Source organism: Poecilia reticulata, linkage group LG3 (assembly GCF_000633615.1).
Source record: "Poecilia reticulata strain Guanapo linkage group LG3, Guppy_female_1.0+MT, whole genome shotgun sequence".
NCBI classification, from domain to species: domain Eukaryota; kingdom Metazoa; phylum Chordata; class Actinopteri; order Cyprinodontiformes; family Poeciliidae; genus Poecilia; species Poecilia reticulata.
In genome coordinates, this window is record NC_024333.1 from 17415694 (window position 1) to 17438282 (window position 22589).

A 22589-nucleotide genomic window follows, 5' to 3' on the forward strand; every position below is an offset into this window, starting at 1 on the left:
AATTTTAGTTCTCTTATCATTCCTCCCAAAGCTCGAAGGACACAGAAACAATGTGCGTGACCTGATGGTCTGGCATCTACTTCAGAATAGCCTGCTTTGTTTTTAAAATACGTTGTTGACAGTTATATCTATGTGGTTTACGTATAGATGAAGGCAACAGTTGTGTACAGAAAGCTTTTAAGTCGAGGCACGATGCATGTAATATGAAACGCCTGACACCACAATGGAAAGCATCCCCATTATCTTATGAATGTAAACAACTAGGCTTTTCGCAGAATGTACACGTCTATGTTCGCCAGCAGGACGGCTAGGGACTGATGAAGCTGCTCACCATCAGTATGTGTTGTCGACAGTCATGTGAAACTAAGGCCCACATCACTGGCTCTACTGCTGGCTGTGTTGCTATTCCGCCGACAAGCTTTAGATTTCTTTATTTTTAACTGATATAAAACATTACGAAATGTAGGAAATGTAAGAAGATGGAGAAATACTATGTGAAGCAGACCTTATAGACTTAGATAATGCAAAATAGCTACTGCCAAGCTAAAAATGGGCAATGCAAAAGTGATATTGTCCTCATACACGGAGCTGACTGCAACCGCAACACAAAAACTATGAAAAGTTACTACGAAAGCAAGCGTAGGGGCTTTTTAAGGCATACCAAAGTTTTAAAATGTTAGTTTAAAAAAATGCTAGCTTTGAAACATGCGGTTTTTTAATGGTTTTAAGTGCTTTTAATCTGCATGGTAGACAGTGCTGCATACTGCCAGTCAGCTGGCTGAAACAAAGTTCTGACCCTTCTTGCTGTCTTTACACAAGAAAGGAAAACCTTCTGTTTGGAAATATTTTCAAAACCACAATCGCTGATGAAATGTGTAGTAGAACTATAACGTATGTAGCCATAAGTCACGTCTTTCAAGCAGCAATCAAACCAGATAACAATGATTAACCAGTCAATATCTGCTTATTGTAACTATGTCAAGGCCTCAAGAATATTAAAAAGTTATGCTAAGGTGATATTATTGGTAAATTGTAAATGTTGCCATGATGACTTCGGATCTAATAAATCCACACACTGTCCTCCCTCCTGTCTTTCTCGTGTGTGTTTCCAAAACATTCTGTGATCTAGCGTCTCTGGCACAATGACTTTAAGTCAGATCATTTATGTGCATCTTCTGAAGCAAGACTCCATTAATCAGGCTAAGCATCTCACTGACATGCAAAGTTTTAATATTTCTGGACAATTTCTGATAGTTGGAGTAGATTAGATAACAATCACTGCATTCCAAGGAGCTCTTTTCAACATTAATATTGCATACAGTCATACTGTGATGACAGTTACAGTAATATATTATTGAGCAGCTGTGCTCAATAATATAAAGGTTCTATTATTGAAGCCTATATGAAAATGTATAGGTTTAATTTTCTACACAAAAAGCACTTGCAAACTTTTTTATAGTGCATGTTTTGCTTAAATGAATGGTCTGAAAATAAAAACCAAAATTAATGTAAATAAAGTTACATAGAAACAGAGCTAGCCCTTCTACGTCACTCTTTAGAAATGCGATGCTGCCTTCAGTCATTTTACACAACAAATTCAGTGACGCTGATATCAAATAGTTACATGACACAGACTCATGACTGAAGTTGTCTATCAATTTGTTTATCAAAGTGGCAAACTGATCATTGTCTTATGTTGAGCTTGAACTGCTTTCTGCCATGACATGGGTGCTTTCCACTCGCGTGAACGGTGAGCAGTTGTGGATTATCTGTGGGCCTATTTTTGCAACCACAACAACAGACCATGGTCCTGCAGAGGGCGGGAGGTGGAGGTGGGGTGAGGTGACCTACCTGCTCTCTAGATATGCAGGGCAACGAGGGTCTGCGGGGCATTTTACAGCTGCCATAATAGCTGGTCGACGTTTCCCCCAGTGAAACACAACTGGACCGTCTCCTCGGTTTGATCACCGGGACCTTTTCCTCCGCGCTGGAAATCCCGCACGGCGCTTCCCTCGTCTGGTAATAGCGGTCAAAACAGATGCCCAACAGGGAGCCAGAAACCCCCGCAAAGCAGGCCAGGAGCGGTCTGAGCAGTGCGGGCAGACCGCTCAAACTTGTGAGGGAGAGCAGCCACACCACGCTGGCGAACACCAGGACGAGGACGCTGTGCTTGAGTTTGAGCGTCGGGATCAGCGTGAGCAGACCCACGCATCCCAACACGAACAACAACCTGCCCACCATTTGCATCTGGTGCTGGTCCTCTCCCCATTGCAAGAACCGCAGAACCAGAAAATCCCCGAGGTAGCACGAAGCTGGCAGTGACAGGAGCCACGATCTGCTGCTCTGCTTCTTCTTCCTCCTCAGGTAGAAGGTGAGGAAGAAGAACGCACATCCTATGCTGAACAGAGGACTGATGGACTGGGAGAAGCCCAGCAAAAAAGTCCGCAAATCCCACACCGAGTCACTTTGCAAGCTCCTGGAAATGAGGAAAGAGACGGCGAAAACAACAAAGGCGCCCACGTACAGGGCAGACACCTTTAACAGTTTGGAATTGAGGACGTCTTCGTTACAAAACCTGCACACGCTGAACAAAAATCCTCTCTGATGGTCCTGTTTAAGGGGGGTGACGCAGCTCTTCACATAGCCGTTCCTGAAGCCCTCTGAGCTGTTTACACTTCCAGTCCCGTCGTGGTGCCTTAGTTTACCGTGCAAAACCTCTCCTTCCTCCCGTGCGGCCATAGCTTCGAGTCCTGCTCCTCGTATCTTCTCAAAGGTCCCCCGTTTACAACTATTCACGGCGTATTAACGCCGAACTACATGACAGCAAACGCGCTCCATGGTCACTCAAACGTGTTCCAGCACTTGGACTAAAGAAAGAAGGTGAGATGTTGTTTTTACAGAAATTGGGCTCTCCGTCGCCGCCTACAGCCCACAACTGAGAACTTCATGACTTGAGTGTGTGAAGTGTGATCTGCATGGGATCCTGAGATAGCAATGTCACCAAACGTGCTCTCCCTCCGGGCTGGGAAAACTTGGAAAATTGCTAACCTTGGTTTGGATCAAAAGCATAGTCAGTTTCTGTAAACAAGATTTACGGGTTAAGGCAGAAAATACCCTTTAATGATAACTAAAGACATATCAATGAAAGTTAGTTTACTTTTAAAGCAAAAAAAAAAAAAAACTTTGCCACGCAAACTATAAAACTGATCAAATAATAAAATCTTAAACTTCAAAAGTTTCAGAAAATTTTCAGTGCAGATACAGACCAATTTTGTGTATAAAACTGCATCTAAAAAACATCATCAACATATGAGGAAATAATAATAATAACACCCACAATCCTGCGTCAATGGACAGATGGATTTTGCATATCTTTGCATATTCATAAAGCTACCTTGATAACAGATAACTTTCCCAAATGAACTTTATGGCTCTTTTTGGAGCTTATCAATTTGTCAAAGTTTGAAATATTGCTTCAACTCCTTATCTCCACATTTTCATTCTATGTTTTTATTTTGTGTACGGTGTATCTGTTCGCAATACCAGGCCCTCTTTCACAAAGACAGCGTTACATAATCTAGCATAAGAAAATAAATATGAGCATGGCCAAAACTTCTCAAACCATCCTGGCTTTACTTTCAAATATGAGCTTAAACTCTGAACATGCTCTACCTCTAAGAATTATGTCACACTAAAAGTAGCTCACAGGCAACTTGTATTTATAGTTAGTACTATCGGCTTTTGACAAGGCTACTTGTACAATTGGCTTTTGACAAGGCTACTTGAGGACAATAATCAATAGCAAATTTGGTGTTGTGTATTTCAAGATGTTTTAAAAATTACACAACGCTTTGAAGTGAAGACATTAACAGCAAAGCAAACCATTTGACACTATGCCCTTGCTAATACATCAGTTTACAACAACATAAATTGTGGGTCCTTCTCTCTAATTAAAAAGAGCGACCTCTAATATCATTAGCTGCACCTGGTTTTACATCAAATGTCGGCTAAAAGGTAAGTGAAATAGAAAAGTGAAGCATTGTGTTCAACATAGGATATAGTGCTCTCCACTCTAACCCCAGAGGATTTTCACATGTGCAGGTTCATTGGATGAAACTGTGAATCTAAATCAAATCAATACAAAACATATTAACAACTTTTACCATGAATACGAGGAAATTCGGTAAAGGTTTATGGGGTTGTGGGTGTGATTGCTTTTTTGGGGGGAATTACCACAACTGGTTGATGCTCTGAAACAAGTAAGAAACTCAAGCTTCTTTGTGTGTGTCTTAATCATGTATTCTGCATAAATGTATCATGTGTTAAAGTTTCTATAACAGAGGTCTGAGAATCACTGGGATATTACAGATGCTGTGATATTGTAAGGAAATGGCAAACATTTTGAAGTAGTTCATGAAATATTTTTAACTGTTATTTTTTAAACCTTTATTTAACCAGTTAAAGTGCAATAACTTTAAGCAATAAAGTACAATTAAAATTTGGTTAAAGGTGCTGTTTTTCACTGTAACATCTGACGCTGGTCCTGTTTTGTGGAAGCCTTTTATGTAACAAAGAACTTAAACTTTTGAATGAGACAATTTCAGACAGTTTTAGTAGGAGAACAATCCTGGCAGCCAGAGCACAGCAACTAATATGATGCTTTCTATCTCTGTTCACATGGGAGAAACATGCAGGTATAGGTCCGTTCACATATTTTTGCATCATCTAAGGTTAGTTTCCACTAGAGGACGCTACAAACTACTTTAATCTGTTGTAATGAAAATAAAACAATAATGGAAATTGAAATTGCAAGGCTATAGCAATTTATGTTTTTTGCCTTATGGTGAAAAACTATTCTGCTTATCCCATTGGTACAATTAAAGTGTCATATTTCAGCTTTGTGCATCCCGTGAGCTGTTTCAGTAAGATAATATTTTCCGAGTAAATAAGAAGAAAGATTAAAACAGCATAAGCAAACTTTTACAGTCGACCAGTGTTTTTTAACACAAGTGTTCTAAAAACAGGCAATTCTCGTAACATACAAAAACTGTGATATTTATTTCTACATTGATTCATGAGTTCAGATTTTTATTCAGTATGTTGCAACTTAACATTTATTTTGATTTTTCTGTATCTCTGTACAATTTTATTTTTATTCTAAGTGTTGTATTTCTATTACTTTTGTATTCTTTTATGTATTTGAATAAAATGAATTGATTTTGGCTGAACTAAGCAAAAATTTTAACTGGTTCTAGTTTGATCTTTAAGTGTCTTAAGATTACTTTTGTTGTGACTTCTGTAACAACAAACATTGAATGAAATAGTACAATTTCTCATCTTTTGTTGTGTCTATTTATTTCCCTTTTAGATGTTGCAATATTCATTCACAGAATAGAAGAACGCAAAACTTAAAATTAAAGTGCAACGTTCTGATATATTTTAAAATTCAGCTTTTTAATATTTTTGTTAGATTTTCCTTGCGCGTTTGAGCCTTCCGGGGCACGGTAGTTGTGATGTGGCTCAGGAAGTTGCCTTCCACGTCAGAAGGAAGAAGCAGAGAGCCGATAGACAGCTCACCACTGGGGGCTCATCGGGCTTTTACACAGGTAAATAACTAAAGTTTGATATTGGTAGCCACCTTTAAGAACTAGATATATATTATAGCTGTTATACAGCTTATATTTGATAAGCATGCGTGATAGTTTGTTTTGCATATCTTAACATATAAGACAGTAAGCTAATGTTCCCGTCCTCCATTTCATTACAACCCTGGACGAAAGCTAAGCTACTGTTAGCTAACAGGGGTTACGAATTCGTGTATTTCGTGTAATGCTCTGTTAGCTGTGTAACCAAACTAACAAGATAATTTAAGGTTGTTTGTGAGCATTTCCCCTCACCCAGCTGTTTATTTTGATGCAAACCACTCTATTTGTCGCAAAGACGGCAAATCGCACTTGTTTAACTTTAGCTGTTTTAGCTAGCAGCTGCTTAGCTGCTTTGCACCGCCTTATATTGTTATGAGAACAACGGTAAAATTATTCTTTACGAAAAATTAAAGATAATTTAATGAAATTGTGCCGGAATTCGTGGCGCTATCGACCTTTAATGCACAACCCCCGGCAAATTTAACATGTGTAAGACGGTAGCAAAACATATTGGTATACATACATATAAAAAATAAAGCAATTAAAACATTAGTACATATAGTATATACACTGAGATTAGCTGAGATATTCCATCTAGTACTGTTTTAATATCAGCCTTAGCGGTGTAATATTTAGAAACATACTAAATCAATGGAAAATTTCATTAACTGAACACAGTTTGTCTATGTGGCACCTGAGTCACCTTACAGTGGTCCTGGTACCAGGGCCACGTCCAGTTATCCCGCAGGTACTTAAAGGAGAAGTTTATTTTAAATATTATAATTGTACCGTTAAAAATAAAGTTTCAAGACTTGATGGACCTTTTTGCAAAGTATGTTTCATATTTTAGTGACCTACGTTAGGTAAACTAAGGTAGGTCACTGTGTGCATTACTAATTTACAAATTTTACCATAGCCAATCAGTAACAACTTAGAGACATCACTAAGCACACACACCTCTCCTAGAGACATGCGTACTTCAGTCATCACACTCTGGATGTCCTCCTTAGTGCTGCAGTATTCTCCTAAAATTTTAAGCAAACTTCTGTATTAAAAGAGGAAAACAAAAAGGAATATCTGAGTTAGGTGTGTTTCCATCTGCTGATTGGGAGTAAATCAACCACCTTCCCTTTTGTGCATTAACTTTTTTTTGGAAATACCTAAACCACCTCAAGCAAGCGTAAAAACGTTATTTTTTATTTTTATGAAAGTGAGGAAGTTTTTATTATTTTTATTTTTTTATTCTGCTGTCTCCATCAACTGCTACTAATGCAATATTTCAAAACTCGCATATAAAAACTCTGGTAACACAGTTACTGGCTCTGTTTTTTTCCCCATCACTTTAAAAACCCTGAGCTGTCACAAAAGGCAATTTATGATTTTGTATCTGTGTGGTTCTCCAGAGTTCACTGATCCGTTTTCAACACAGAAGCATCATATGAAGCAACAGTCACAAAAGCTTAAGTAAAAGTAATGCACTTCAAACTTGTATTTTAGATTACATTTTTAAACAGAGGGCTTTATTTTAAGCAGCTTACAGGTTAATAATAGATTAATAGTAGCATCTGGGCCAAGGTCATGTTGACCAGTCAGATGGGAAAGTTTGGGATCACATAAGCAATCTCAGATAAAGGGAACTCTCCTTGTTCTAAGTACAAAAACACAAACTGGGGAATTTGTCCCCGGAGCTCTTTTTAGAAGGATATCCAAGTTTAACCTTAGATGACTTGTTGGCTTGTGAATGTTATGGTATTACAAACCTGATTAAATTCAGATTCTTAATGATGCTGTTCAATTTAATATTTGTTCTTGTTTAAAAGTTATTAGATTACATTTTTTTTCTAATATATTTTTCTGCTCTATAGTGAGTAAATCACTGATTATAAGAGTTAAGTTAGCCTTAGCAGCAACTCAGTGCCTCCTAAACAACCTAAAAGCATAAACGGCGCCAGACCTTAAATCGATGCACAACAAAGTAACACTACCAAGCTTAAAAAGGAAACTTAATAAAAATATATATTTATTATTAAATTATTGCTTTCCATACATTTATATATAAATGCAAATATATTTCTACACCCAACCCGGGAATATTGGTAAAGCTGTGCTGTTGGTTTGTTTTTTATTTTTTCTGTTTGACAGCCCTTTTCACTGGAATGTTTTTTTTTTCTCAATTTCTTGAAATTTAACACAAACTCTTAAAGAGAATAAAAATATTTAGAAAAAGGTTACTATTTAACTATAAATGATTCTTTGAAATGTTAGCTGTATAATATGTAATCTCTCACGGGAACCATGTATAATTCCAAGAATGTGGTTGTGGAAATTTATTTTGTGTTAATTCCATTGCCACTGAATTAATAGTTCTTGACATTGTTGATTTTTCCATTCCTTACATTTCCAAGCTGCTGCTGTGTAAGATTACACAGTGCTTTACTCTGTCTTTTGTATTTGTTGTATTTCCTTGTTCAGACTTTGATCAGTTAATGTTGATGCTTTTTTTTTGTGCAATATTTAGATCATTGGCAATATTTAGATCATTTTCACTGGCATTTTCTCTGCCCTTTACTGATATTTTCTTTTTTCTTTTGGTTCACATAGGTATCTACCAGACAGCTTTTTTTCACTGGGATTCTTGTAAGAACCTCTACAAACCCAGCAGCAAAATGACAGCTGCAGAAAATGTTTGTTACACTCTGATAAATGTTGCCTCTGACTCGGAGCCCCCTTCTGAAGTCAGCTTAAAAACAGATCTAGGTAAGCCTTTTAATATGACCCCCACTTCCCTAACTTTTGCTGTAGTTCATAGATCCTAATTTACTTGTAGTAAAAATACAGACATTTAAACCTATGTATTTATTTCTCTTTTAGTAGTTGATAGAGTTTAATATGAAAACCATTTCTCTTCAGAAAAGGGCGAGATCAAAGCAAAAACTGAAGCCCTGAAGAAGGTCATCATCATGATCCTGAATGGTGAGAAATTGCCAGGACTTCTGATGACCATTATTCGCTTCGTGCTGCCACTTCAAGACCACACCATAAAAAAGCTGCTGCTGGTTTTCTGGGAGATCGTTCCCAAAACAACTCCAGATGGCAAGCTGCTGCAGGAGATGATCCTGGTCTGTGATGCCTACAGGAAGGTGAGCGAACTGTGACCTCAATACTTCAAACAAACAGAAAAAATATGTAAAGATTCAGATAATATTCAGATTTTAGTAGTTTGTCATTTTTGTGACTTGTAGAACTCATAAACTGTTCTTTGTTTAAATTTGTATTAAAAAACAAAAAATTTAACGATACTGCCTCAGTTGTAGCTTTGGCAAATATACATTTTGTTAGTTGAAATTAACATTTGAATTGAAAAAAAATAATTTTTTCTTTTTTTTACAATGTTCTAAGAACAGTTTGCTTTTGTTCTCTGCACATTAAGTTATTGCAAATGTTTCTTTTAATTTCAGGACCTGCAGCATCCCAACGAGTTCATCCGTGGCTCCACTCTCCGTTTCCTGTGCAAGCTGAAGGAATCTGAGCTGCTTGAGCCTCTGATGCCGGCTATCCGCGCCTGTCTGGAGCACCGCCACAGCTACGTCCGCCGAAACGCTGTCCTGGCCATTTATACCATCTATAGGTACCAACAGGGGAACATCTTCTTACCCATCCACATTATGCAGTTTGTCATTTTTTTTTGTGAGTAATGAGCTGCTTTATATTTTTTAGGAACTTTGAGCATCTCATCCCAGATGCTCCAGAGTTGATCCATGATTTTCTTGTCAATGAAAAAGATGCCAGCTGTAAGAGAAATGCCTTCATGATGCTGATTCATGCAGATCAGGTTTGTTGCATTTCAGCACATAGTCTGTTTGTAGCAGGCCGTGGTGTTTATGCAGACCTAAGCAAAGTCATCTGTTCCTGCAGGATCGAGCTCTGGATTACCTCAGCACATGCATCGATCAGGTTCATACTTTCGGCGACATCCTGCAGCTGGTCATTGTGGAGCTGATATACAAGGTAGGAAATAGGCCGATTTCTATAATTCAGGTTCTGAGTTAAACAAGCATGCAATAAAAAAACCCATTGATTTATTTTTTTTTATTGCTGTTCTGTGTGTTAGGTTTGCCATGCTAATCCATCAGAGCGCGCCCGCTTTATCCGTTGCATCTACAATCTGCTGCAGTCTTCCAGTCCAGCTGTTAAGTATGAAGCTGCTGGGACTCTTGTTACTCTCTCCAGTGCTCCCACAGCAATCAAGGTGCATATTTTACCCTACTGTTGTTGTACGCCAGACGCATTGTTGATATGTTTTCTGACTATCATATAATTTTCCGGACCCCAGGCTGCTGCGCAGTGCTACATTGATTTGATCATCAAGGAGAGCGACAACAACGTCAAGCTGATCGTTCTCGATCGTCTGATCGAACTGAAGGACCATCCGACTCATGAGCGCGTACTTCAAGTAGGTTGATTCATGGCTGCTTTATCTTTTACTTTGAAATGTTTTCAACATTCAATTTATTCTTAGTTATGTGAGACTGTTGGGATGTAATCAGTTTAATGAACTATTTACTTATTTATGTATTTATCCAGGACCTAGTGATGGACATCCTGCGTGTCCTCAGCACCCCCGACCTGGAAGTCAGAAAGAAGACCTTGCAGCTGGCCCTGGACCTCGTCTCCTCTCGTAACGTGGAGGAGGTCGGTTTTAAATGAAGTGTTATTGTTTTTCAGGTGTTTTTATTTTTTTGGTTATTTTTGATGTCTTTTCTCTGACAGAAGCTGCTTTGCAAATATTGTGACTTCTGTCTGCTTTCTAGTTGGTGATTGTTCTGAAGAAGGAGGTGATTAAAACAAACAATGTAACAGAGCATGAAGACACCGATAAGTACAGACAGCTGCTGGTTCGCACTCTCCACTCATGCAGCGTGCGCTTCCCTGACATGGCAGCTAATGTCATACCTGTGGTGAGTTTTTTATGTTAGCACCATGAGAAAATCTTCTCTAAACTGTTTTCCATTTGTATAATTAGCTTAACAGAGACTCAGATGAATATATATGTGTTTTTGATGGGATTTCAATCCTAGCTGATGGAATTCCTGAGTGACACTAATGAGGCAGCTGCTGCTGATGTGCTGGAGTTTGTGAGGGAGGCCATCCAGAGGTTTGACAGCTTAAGACCTTTGATCATCGAGAAGATGCTGGAGGTCTTTCATGCCATTAAAACAGTCAAGTAAGCTTTCAGAAACACTTTTATTTATTACTATCTGGAACCTGAAATAATTGTTTTTTTAATAATCGGATTGTTATAAAGCAGAATATTTCAAGCATTTTGTTAATTTTGATCATTATATCTTACAGCTAACAAAATTCCAAAGTTTATCAGCTCTTTGAATATTAAAGGACCAATAGAAAAATGTATACAGAAATGTTGGCATGACTTGCACAATCTTGAGGAAGACTGCTCAAGTGGAGTGTCATTGATACCCTCCACTTGGAGCGTTAACCCAGAAAAGGCGGAGTGTTGAAAGTGCTCTATCAAAGCTTGATAATGGAAAGTTGAAAATGGAAAAAGTATGATGTGGAAAAAAGGCCCACATGCCATAGAGATAACAGAAGCCTTGAGATGATTGTATGAATCCATGGCCTTTCAATAGTTTAACGGAGATTGACAAGTCGTGGACTCTGAGCCAGAGACTATGTCTAAAGCGTCCTAACTAGGGGAAGTTGAGAAAAAAACATAACTGCACTGTTGCTCAGTGATCCAAAGCACTCTTCTGAAGAAAGTGAATTTTGTATTTTAGTTAAACATCAAAGTCCAAGTCTGGTGCAAGAGTGGAGAAGCACATAATCCAGGCTGCTTAATTTAGGACCGCTGTGACGTTTCCACAACCACTGAGGGTTTAGAAAGTCATGTACCTGCTGGTGTTGGTCTACTGTGTTTTAATCAAGTGCAGCAGTCAATTAGAAAATGTTACTGCATTTTATTCTTCCCTCTGTTGAAAAGCTTTGTGAATATGCTGATTTCATTTTCTTTTGTGATGTCCCACCTATATGTGTATGTTAAGCACAGTTGCCTAAAATGGGTCACTTTTTGTGCAATGCATTTGAGTTTTTACCTTTGAGTTGTTAGTACACACTTGTTGTGTAATAAGTGTTAGGCTAACACTTGCTGGACTAAGTCCAGCTTAGTTCACAACATCTAAGCTTCACTGTACATGATTGTCACAATTGCTTTATTCCAGGATTTACAGGGGAGCACTTTGGATTTTAGGAGAATACTGCAGCACTAAGGAGGACATCCAGAGTGTGATGACTGAAGTACGCAGGTCTCTAGGAGAGGTGTGTGTGCTTAGTGATGTCTCTAAGTTGTTACTGATTGGCTATGGTAAATTTTAGTCTTATTAAAATGGTCTTAAATCTCTTACATGTGTACTGGACAGATCCCAATAGTGGAGAATGAGATTAAAAAAGAGACGGGTGAGTTGAAACCAGAGGATGAAGTAAGTGCAGCTCCAGCTCAGAAGCTGGTGACGGAGATGGGGACCTACGTGACACAGAGTGCCCTGAGCTCCTCTAGGCCTTCGAAGAAAGAAGAGGACAGGTAACATTTGCACATTGGAGTTGGATTACAAGTCCACAATTTTGAACTGATTATTTTTCTCGAGTTCCCCACATGTCTCAGTCTGTATTTTTTTTTTTTCCCAGACCACCACTCCGAGGATTCCTAATGGATGGAGACTTCTTCGTGGCGGCTTCCTTGGCCACAACACTCACCAAATTGGCCCTGCGTTACGTTTCAATCGTTCAAGACAAGAAGAAACAAAATGTAAGTTATTCTACCTATAAAGTCACTTATACAACCCTTCATTTATTTTAAAGCCATCTGCTTGTTTCTCTAATCCCTCCCCCTCTCTGTGAATCTTCAGTCATTTGTAGCTGAAGCCATGCTGATTATGGTCACAGTGCTGCACTTGGGCAAGTCCTCTCTGCCCAAGAAGCCAATTACAGACGATGATGTGGACCGCATCTCGTTGTGCCTGAAGGTTCTGTCAGAGTGCTCACCACTTATGAATGACATTTTCAACAAAGAGTGCCGCAGATCCCTGTCGCATATGCTCACCGTCAGGCTGGAGGAGGAGAAGCTGTCGCAGAAGGTAATGGTGGTTGAGTCACTGGGCTGAACTCTGTATTTAACCTCCTCAGAATCATAGGCTCAGGAAGAAATCACATTTTCCTGTTCTTGTTTTTTTTTCCTTTTTCTTTTTTTTATGTGAAGTCAACTTGATTCGTCATGCACTTTTTAAAAAAGGAAGCACAGACCAAAGTGCTGAACTTTATAGATTTACAATAATAAAAACAGTTAGAAAAGAAAAATGTCTAAAACTAGATTTAGAAGAGGAGCTTGGACTTAGTTGTAGATTTAAAAGGAAATTTATGTTGAACATTTTTGCTTTTTCAGGGATGTGTTTTATTTTAGCTGAATAATCTGTTGTTTTGAAATAATTTATTTCTAGATAGTTTTATGAGAATAATGAAAAAAAGATGGGTATTAACATACAAATTTGATCAGCATTTTGATAAGGCTGCCAAAATCTGGTTGAACATTCAATTTTTTCAGCTGTGTGTCCTATTTTATTACATTAATAGAGATGCCACTAGAGCCCTTTAACAGTTCTGGTCACAATCATTTTGGTTCATGTTTTAATTGTAAATCACTTTTATACATGTCTCAGTGATGTGACAGGAAGATGATCACTGAAATTTCTTCTGTTTTTAACAAAAGCAATATTTGTAGCCAGTTTGTTTTGACACCTCTATTGTTGCTCTTAGATCATGTTATTAACTACAACATAGAATTATAGTCACAGATGGTAGTATGGATTTATAGAAAGTGATAACAGCAATATTTCACCTATTATAATCCAAGTATCTTCTGCATCATTCTAAAGTTTGAACACATACTTTGTCGGTTACCTAAAATGAGCAAGTGTCCAGATATTTTTGAACTCTAGTAGTTCAAAAATTTTTATGCTCTAGTAGTACACAACACATTTCAAAGCCATGATCGTGAAGCAGATAAAGACTGGTCCCTAATGCGTTTCTAATCCTGATCACAGAAAGAATCTGAGAAACGAAACGTGACTGTGCAAGCAGACGACCCGATCTCCTTCATGCAACTCACAGCCAAAAATGAGATGACCTCTAAGGAGGACCAATTTCAGCTGAGCTTGCTGGCTGCTATGGGTAACACCCAGAGAAAGGAGGCTGCTGACCCACTTGCATCGAAACTTAATAAGGTAAGCCACAAAGCCCTACTGAGCAGCATACAGTTTGGCACTAGAGATTGAGTTGTTGGAAAAGCTCACCTATCTATTCATTAACCACAGAGGGCGCTGTAGGTTTTGGACATTAGGAAAAGTTACACAACTATTGAGCCATGGTTGTATTTTTCAAGTTATAGGTTATGCTATGAAATATATAATGAATTGCTCCTGGATATTTTGTTGTGCTGTTTGTAAAATCTGCTCAAAATGTTAGAAGGCTATTTCAGTAATTGCATCAAACATGATGATTAAATAAACATTTTTCTAAACTAGGTGACCCAGCTGACTGGCTTCTCAGATCCAGTGTACGCTGAAGCCTATGTCCATGTTAACCAGTATGACATTGTGCTGGATGTGCTGGTGGTCAACCAAACAAGCGACACTCTTCAGAACTGCACTCTTGAGTTGGCCACTTTAGGTTTGTTTTATTAACTCTCTTCTCATCTGGAGAAACTGGTTTTGTATCCTTTTTCTGTGTTCTTGTTCTAAATCGAGCGTTTTACTTTATTCCTCAGGGGATCTGAAGTTGGTTGAAAAACCTTCCCCTCTAACTCTGGCCCCTCATGATTTTGCAAACATAAAGGCTAATGTCAAGGTAGCTTCTACCGAGAATGGGATTATATTTGGCAACATTGGTAAGAGAGAAATGACAGGGAGTTAATTTATGTTTTTGCTGGTGTGTGTTTTTAAATTTGATTCTTTTTCCGCAGTCTATGATGTGTCCGGAGCTGCTAGCGACAGAAACTGTGTTGTCCTCAGCGACATTCATATTGACATCATGGATTACATCCAGCCAGCCTCCTGCACAGATGCAGAGTTCAGACAGATGTGGGCAGAGTTTGAATGGGAAAACAAGGTAAGCTTTGCCTGATAGATCAACAGCTTCTTGGAATGTCAAGTTTCCTCCCCCTTATTTAAAGCAATGCTGTTTCCATTTAACAACAAGTAATTCCAGAACCTGTCTTGATTGTAGGTGACGGTAAACACAAACATCACTGATCTGAATGAATATCTTCAGCATATCCTTAAGTCCACTAACATGAAGTGTTTGACTCCTGAAAAGGTGAGTTACTGTTAACACAAAACTCAACAAGCATTTTGTCCTCTGTTTGATTTTAAAAAACATAAAACTTTTTGGGATGTTTGTGTATTTGCTTGCTTGTAATGTCTTGTATTTGTTATCCCTGAGCTATCCATTTTAGGTACTATTATTGATTCGTTATTGCTGAAGAGTTTTTCTTCACATTGTCTTTTCTTTTGTTTTCTGAAATAAATCAGGCACTCTCTGGTTTCTGTGGCTTCATGGCTGCCAACCTGTATGCTCGCTCCATCTTTGGGGAAGATGCCCTGGCTAACGTCAGCATCGAGAAGCCCATTCACCTGGGGCCCGACGCACCGGTCACCGGACACATACGCATTAGGGCCAAAAGTCAGGTGGGTCACAGCTGCTGTGCACTGACTTGGTTTTAATCTGGGAACTAAAAGCTTGACTGAATTTACTGACTCTGAATTCAAGCCATATTGGTGCTTTGTATTATAGCTCAATATTAAGTAATTAAATGTAGAAATGGGTACAAATAAGGAATGTGAGAACGTCTTACCTATTTTTACATTATTTTTCATGTTCTTGTTTTCTATCTGTGTTGTAATAAATCTTTTCTTTCCACAGGGAATGGCACTAAGCCTCGGTGATAAGATCAACCTCTCTCAAAAAAAGGCTAATATCTGATATGTCTGCTTTTCTGTCTACATCTGTTTTGCCACCTTTGCATCACCCTAAGAAGAAGTCAGTACTGTTAATACTTTGCTGCTTTTGTCCCCCCATTATTTTTTTTTTTACATTTCTCTAAACGCTACATCTGTTTTTGTTTTTTTTCTGTCCTTGTTAATTTTCAATAAACATATATTGAAGTTACAATTGCCTCTAATTAAATAAATGTTTATAACGGATTCCAGAGAATGGTTTCAGTTGCCTAAAGGTGGTTGTGCCCTTTAAGAGAAAAGACTCTGTCTAGCTTCATATCTCCAGGTACTAATTAGAATTCCTCACATTCCTCTCTTGATATCTTGCACAGTGTGAAACCAGTTGGTATTTGTCCTGTCAGTACCCCCATAGGGACTAAAACACCAATCCAAGGGATACATGTGGTTCACGTAGAATATGATGCAGTTGTTTAGAATATAATCAGCAATTTGCAAGTTATGGTATTGCTGCGTTAATGAGATGGAGACTGCTTTTGCGCAGGTGTCGATGTTCCATATTGCCTTCCTGTTTATAATTCATGAGTAAGGGTACATTTCTGGGAACTGGCCACAGGGTCACAGCCCTGCTCATACAGTTAAAGTATCTGGAGAATCTGTCCCTCCAGGGGGTTAGATAAAGGCAGCAAGGTTGCTTTGAGGTCAGAACTTCAGCTGTGAAAATAAACAGTGGGCCGTCTGGCAGCTCTGCAGCTTTCCAGCTACTGTGTTCAAAGTGGAGTCTCTATTTTTATTTACTTCGTGTGCATATCAATCTTAGGGTGAGTGTCGCTACCAAAATGGAAGAGCAAACTGCTTTGGTCTGTTTGAAACAACTTTGGTTTTTCAGAAATATTTTACACTTTAAACCAGATAATTAACATTCTTCACAAGAAATATTGTGTTTTATTACAAAAGCACTTCTGTGGCCCAGAAGTTAAGCTAAGATGTAAGTTAATTAATACCGACATTGGAAATGCTTGTATAAATCACATGAATTTACTAAAAAAAATAACCACATTTCTAAACTTAACCACTAAGCCTCTGTACAGCAGAGTTTCTCCCTTCTTGACACTGGGTGGCGCTACAGCAGACGTGAGTTGGGACCTGCCACATGAGTTGTCATAACTTAGCACGATTCTTTTTTATGACATACAAACTGGTTTTGCACATTGTGAAGTTAGTCTTGCATTGGAATTTCTATCTAATTTTCGAGTTTAATATAAGTTGCTGAAAATTAAATGAAACGTTTGTTTTGCAGTGATAACATACCTAGAATAAACTAAGATGTGGTTTTTAATTATTTGGATGAACGTAAATGATGTCTGAAAAATATACCTTTTATTACATAACATTTAGAGAAAAGCAACTTATAAAACCTTAGTTATTTTTTCAGCTTTAATGTTTCGTTTTTTTGTGGTTGTTTTATTAATGATTATCTATTGACTGCCCTGTTAGGCATTTCCTCCATTGTGACGCAGAGTTAAAACTATTCTGGCTTAAATTTGTTCATCCTAGCTTTTTAAACGTCGACCCCACCCGGACACTTGTCTCACTCCAAACTCTGCTCAAAAGTTGACTAGTCAGGTTATTATACTGCTTTAGATTTAAATTATGAATGCAGAGTGAGAAAGAAAACGTCTTTGTGGACATGAATGTGATTGATGGGTGGACGATATTGGGAGGGCTGTAGTGAGCGTAAAAGTGTGCCTGGGGGGGGGGGGAGTCTCTCCATTGCCCCTAGCGGTAGACGGTAGTATTGGCCTGTTTGATTACTCCTAGTATCGGACCCACATCTTGAGCAGCGCAGTGTTGTCGAGCCTGGAAAGCGGTCAGGCGTATGGACAGGCGGCCGTAGCTCCTTCATCCTTCTCCGAACACCACCCGAACAGTGGACGGACTACACTGACGAGTTATTCCAGCGCAACACACGGGCCTGTCCCCTCTTCTGCGCTCTGGTGCCTCCACTGCAGGGCCTCGTCTTCTTCAGCTTACTGGGGGAAAGTGGGTGTTTGCTGCTCACTGGTGTTTCGGCAGCAGCGGCGGCGGCGCGAAGTGTCCTCGATGGCTGGCTGGAAGGACGGCTCGGTGCAGGAGAAGTACCGTCTGGTCGTGGTCGGAGGCGGTGGCGTCGGGAAATCAGCCTTGACTATCCAGTTTATTCAGGTGAGTGGCGTCAAAAGCTTTAACAAGAACAGCATTGGCTCTGATTTATTTTTTAAATTTTTACCCGGAAAAAAAAAAAAAAACCCCACGGTGAAATAACGGGGACGGAGATTGGAGGAGGCCAGGCACGCGAAACCAGTGCAAAGATCCCGGGTCTGTTCTCCTCAATACTTTACCGAGGCCTGATACGGGTCAATGCGAAGATTTTAAGACCAGTGGGAAAGATTAAAACGGGGAGACGGCTGTCATTTTAACGCGATGATTTCCGAGAGCACTACTTCCAGTTTGCAGTTCATACAGGCTTCAGTGAAAACAGAAATAAAACGGCTCTGCAGGGCTCGGTAGATGTCCTATTTCTTTTAATTTTTTTTAATGTAGTTTACAGAAAGACGCAGATTCTGAGTTCATCCCGAACTGTTCAAACATTCCGATAACTAAACATATGAATTTGTTAAAAGACCTAAAAATAAGCAAGAACCATTAAAAGTTTCTAAAATGTTTTTTTTTTTTTTCCCCTTTTTACAAGTTAAGTAGAATAAAACAGTATTACACCGGCGCTGTTTTTTTCCTGGTCATTTTTATTTCCAAGAAATTGCTGTAAATTCGTCCAGCTGACGCCAAGTGTCGGCATGCTTGGCTGCGGTCTGGCTTCACTTCACTGCTGATATCCCAGGTTTGCTCTGATTCAGCGGGTTTGGCCAGATTTGGGCAAAAATGTTTTGAGTGTACTTTTATGGAGGACAGATTGAGCTGAGAAACGGCCCAGAAAGCCACGTTGGGACCGAGAACAGAACTGCATGTGGTAGATCTGAAGATGAGCAGTTCCGTGTCCAGCTTCATCACCTGAGCCTGGACATGGATCATTCGCTGTTATTCATGCCATTCGTGGGCAGAGTTGTCCTCCCTCCTCTGTGGTCTGCTGGAGCTGGGCCAGCGAGAGGCCCAAACTTCGCTGCCAACCAGGAACAACACTGATTTGGGTTGAATGAGTAAAAGAGGCAGTACAAAGTGCCTACTTAAGGATGATTAACTTTTGTTATTGGGTCCAGACTTCCATCAGCTACTGACTAACTTGTTTCCAAGCACCTCCAGTTGGCAAAAAATAGTAAAGCATGGGACAAACTAAAGCTTACCTCGCCCCCTAAAAATAGGTAATGATCAATTACAAAAATCTGCATTGTCAAATCTGCTGAAATCTTTCATTGTACTTTTCCTGCAGTTTAAAGCTCTTTTAACGAGCCTCCAGAATAAGCACAGAGTTTTCTCTGGCTTTACAGAGGAGGGTCTGTCTGTTCCTCGCACACCTGTTGCCGTGCACTTCCAACCAGCTGGCTGAATGAAGGTTATTTTACACTTTTTCATTCCATACTAAAGGCAAATTCAACTCCTTGGAAGTATTTCCAAAAAACGGGAGAAAAAAAAAAAACATGAACAGTTATGGTTTGGAAACTAGAGGAATCTCAACTATCACTCTTATTAAGGTAACACATTTCTAAAACCACAACTGTCAAAGCCATGGGTGGCATCTCTGCTATGCCGTGAAGTCCAGAATCCCCCTAAGCAGACGAGCCTGACTGATTTACAGAGATGCAGCAGTGAATCAACCAGAGATCACAATCAATCAATGTCGTCTGAATTGACCATTGCCCATACCTACCTGAACCGCAATAACTTCATCAATTATAGCCTAGATTATAACTTAAAGATGCCAAACAGAGGAGGGATGTAAACTCTTCACCTCCCTCTACCTCTGGTTGAGTTTCCAGGTCTCCATAACAGACACTTAGGAGTGGACTTCTTTATGACTGGTTCACACACACATACAAATTGCATGACAATTGTTGCCTTTGCCTTGTGTGTCTCCATCACCCCCCTATGCACCACTAACCCCTGTTTCGCGTGTCAGTGTGTCACCGATTCTCTTTCTGGCTTTCAGGAGACTAGACGGCAGGCAGCTGCATGTCTCCACACTGTCAGACAATAGTGGGCTGGCACACGCTTCAGAGTTGGGGAAGGGGGGTGAAAAGCTCATGAAAGTGTGTGAGTTTAGGGGGGGTTGGGTGTGGATTCTAATGAGTGTTCAAAAAGCTCATTAAGTGCATACCAAGTCAAAAGCAATGGCTGTGGCACTGATTTATTTCTCTGTTTGCTGTACTGAACTGAACTAGGGGGTCACGTAAAGCTACGCACAAGAAATTTCCCTTGATCTAACATGCTACAGTGGCAACAACACCAGGATAACATATTCCCATTTGTGTAAAATCACATACTTCATATCTATTATAAATGTCGCATATCAAGCAATTCTGTGGTGAAATTCTCTGTCAACTCAAATTTCACATAAAAGCTCAGGAATCCTTTCAGGTTGACAGCCACAGACATCAAGTTAAAAGCTCATTCTCGAATGATGTATGCCTGCTGGGTGAACGAGTTCAACATGGCCTGTCCCATTTTCCTTGATGATATTATGAAATGTTGAAAATGTGACTATTATGATGAATTTAAGTGGGAAAGTAATGCTAAACAACCAAATGAATTTGTTTTTAGTTTAGTGTATATACCCCTCGTGTTAGTTTCGCTCTTTCTTTGCACATCTTTTGAATTGAAAAGAAAAATTCACATATCCCTGGCAGAAACGGAGCCAGCGTACACTTCTGATGTTTCTAGAAGTCTCGTGGCAGTGACACAGGCCTAGCACATGGTTGTGAAGTCAAGACTTTCACTCTATGCAGAGTGCATGGTTGTTGTGAAGCAAAGGGGACGTGGGGGGTCTGAGTCACCCTGGGTGGGTTAATGGTCATGGACCATGTGGAATTTGGCCCTTTGGCGAAGGAAGTCCCTGCTCTCAGGGCCTCCTAGGCTTGTATGGAAAAACATGACCTGCTTCCTGAATCACACAAATGTGTGTGTGTGTGTGTGTATAATTAAGTGGCATTTTTGACAAAATTGACTGTTATGTGCCATTACATTCTTTAGTGTCATTTGTACATAAAGACACTTCATAAAATGTCATTAAATTAATTTTTGTTGCATGACTATTGATCATTTCAGAATTGATCATTTGGTGTTTACCTAATCACCACAGTGTTGGTACTGGTGACTAAGATCAATTGTTACAACTGCTTTCTTTCACCTGCAACAGCTATATGAAAATGGCACAAAAGTTATTTTAGTCAAAACATTTTTTTTTCTTTTGTAATTCCAACATTTTACATTTTATCCCATGTTGGCATTTTGTTTTAGAGGACAGATGCTATATATTTGTAAATAAATACAATGTGGTTTAAACATTAGCTGGAAATACCTGTAAATCACCTCCAAATCAAAGAACTAGTGATTCAAAAATCAACTGGTCAAGATTTCTCTGGGACCCTTGCTCTTCCAAAACAGTCACAACAGAACCCAAACTGCAAAAGTGACATGGTACACAAAAAGTTATCAAAAATGGAATGTTCTGCATGAAATTCTCTATAGCTATTCATATATGATTTATTAATTACATATATGCTGATAACTAAAACTTATCCATAATAATCATGATGCAGAATTTACATACTGTTTTCATAGCAGGAGTGTTGCCATCATTTTCCTGATCATTGATCAGGTAAATGATACAATGCTGTTTTTCAGTTGGGCAAAATAAATTAACACAGGGTGCAATTCAAGTCCTTACATAATGTCAACAATGCTTGTCATAATTTGTCAAACTTCTGCAAAGTTTGACAAAAAAGAAGTGAACATTTCAAATATCTTAATATCTGACCAATTGAGTGCACCTAAATATAAGCTGCACACACTAACATTGAAAAGACAAAAAAGTGTACATATATAGGCCACACTTGTCTGTAAGCTGCAGGTGTCCATGTTGTAGCATGAGATATTTTCACAGAAATATTTTTTTCTTTACTTTTAATGAAATAAAAGCATTTAAGGTACAGACATTAAATGCTTTTTCTCAACAATGCCTTTAACATGGCTGCTTAAGAAAATACTTGGGCCTAGCAGGAAGAATCATTGATCGCTGTCTTCATCCTCCTCTTGCACACTAAAAACCACTAAAGTATTTGTCTGCAGCGTTGGAATTAAGCAGGCTCACACTTCCTCCGTCTCTCTTTCGTTGTCACTCTGTGTCACTTTTGAGTCTTTAGGCAATTCCACTCTTGGGCACATGCTGTACTTTTCATCAAGGTCTAGTGAAAAAAAGCAGCAACTTATAGTCATGAAGATACAGTATGTTTTTTGACATGTATTCTCTACTGTAAGACGTTTTTCTCTAAGACATATTTTTTTTACTTTGGAAAATTGTAACGAGATTGTGATGTCATTTAATCTGAGTTGAGTAGAAAAAAAGCACATGGTGAATGGTAACTTTGTTAGAGTTATTGGAAAAGTCTATTGATTAGCTAGATAAACATAAGTTAATAATCGCAGTTCATAGGCCGGTTTGATCATAAATTGTCAAAGTAGCTGGTGAAATTGCTGCATCACCAGCTGATATACAAATTAAGTATGTGATGATTAAGTATCTGATGCCAACTCTCAGTATTGGTCACATTTTAGTCACTTGACTGTCCTGAGGCGTACAGTGCTCTACAATTTTAGTTGCACTGCGTAGCACTTTGAGATTTTTTTCTAATGAAAAGTGTGGTACAAATTAAATTGATTATTATTATTATTACTGATTTTAAGGCTCCTGAGTAGAGCTTGAGACAGCCACAAA

The 22589-nt window shown here is 38.9% G+C and overlaps 3 protein-coding genes across 3 annotated transcripts in view; 2 read left to right on the forward strand and 1 right to left on the reverse strand.

The window, feature by feature from the left end:
• Positions 1-5078, reverse strand: part of pde3b (phosphodiesterase 3B) — a 47478-nt gene extending 42400 nt beyond the window's left edge. The window contains exon 1 of the mRNA XM_008405239.2: positions 1852-5078. Within this exon, the coding sequence (XP_008403461.1) occupies positions 1852-2739 (888 nt within the window). The 5' untranslated portion in view covers positions 2740-5078. The remainder of the gene's footprint in view (positions 1-1851) is intronic.
• Positions 5079-5503: 425 nt separating this feature from the next.
• copb1 (COPI coat complex subunit beta 1) lies at positions 5504-15885 on the forward strand. Its single transcript, XM_008405240.2, has 22 exons — positions 5504-5606; positions 8247-8402; positions 8556-8785; positions 9104-9273; positions 9363-9477; positions 9561-9653; positions 9757-9894; positions 9979-10098; positions 10230-10337; positions 10457-10603; positions 10724-10869; positions 11882-11978; positions 12080-12240; positions 12345-12465; positions 12566-12793; positions 13757-13936; positions 14237-14381; positions 14479-14598; positions 14674-14819; positions 14937-15026; positions 15242-15397; positions 15633-15885. Exons 2-22 carry the CDS (start codon positions 8312-8314, stop codon positions 15690-15692), a joined length of 2862 nt encoding a protein of 953 aa, XP_008403462.1. The 5' UTR covers positions 5504-5606; positions 8247-8311; the 3' UTR covers positions 15693-15885.
• A 1566-nt stretch (positions 15886-17451) lies between these two features.
• Positions 17452-22589, forward strand: part of rras2 (RAS related 2) — a 34592-nt gene continuing 29454 nt past the window's right edge. Inside the window, exon 1 of the mRNA XM_008405241.2 lies at positions 17452-17869. Coding sequence (XP_008403463.1) covers positions 17768-17869 — 102 coding nt within the window. The 5' untranslated portion in view covers positions 17452-17767. The remainder of the gene's footprint in view (positions 17870-22589) is intronic.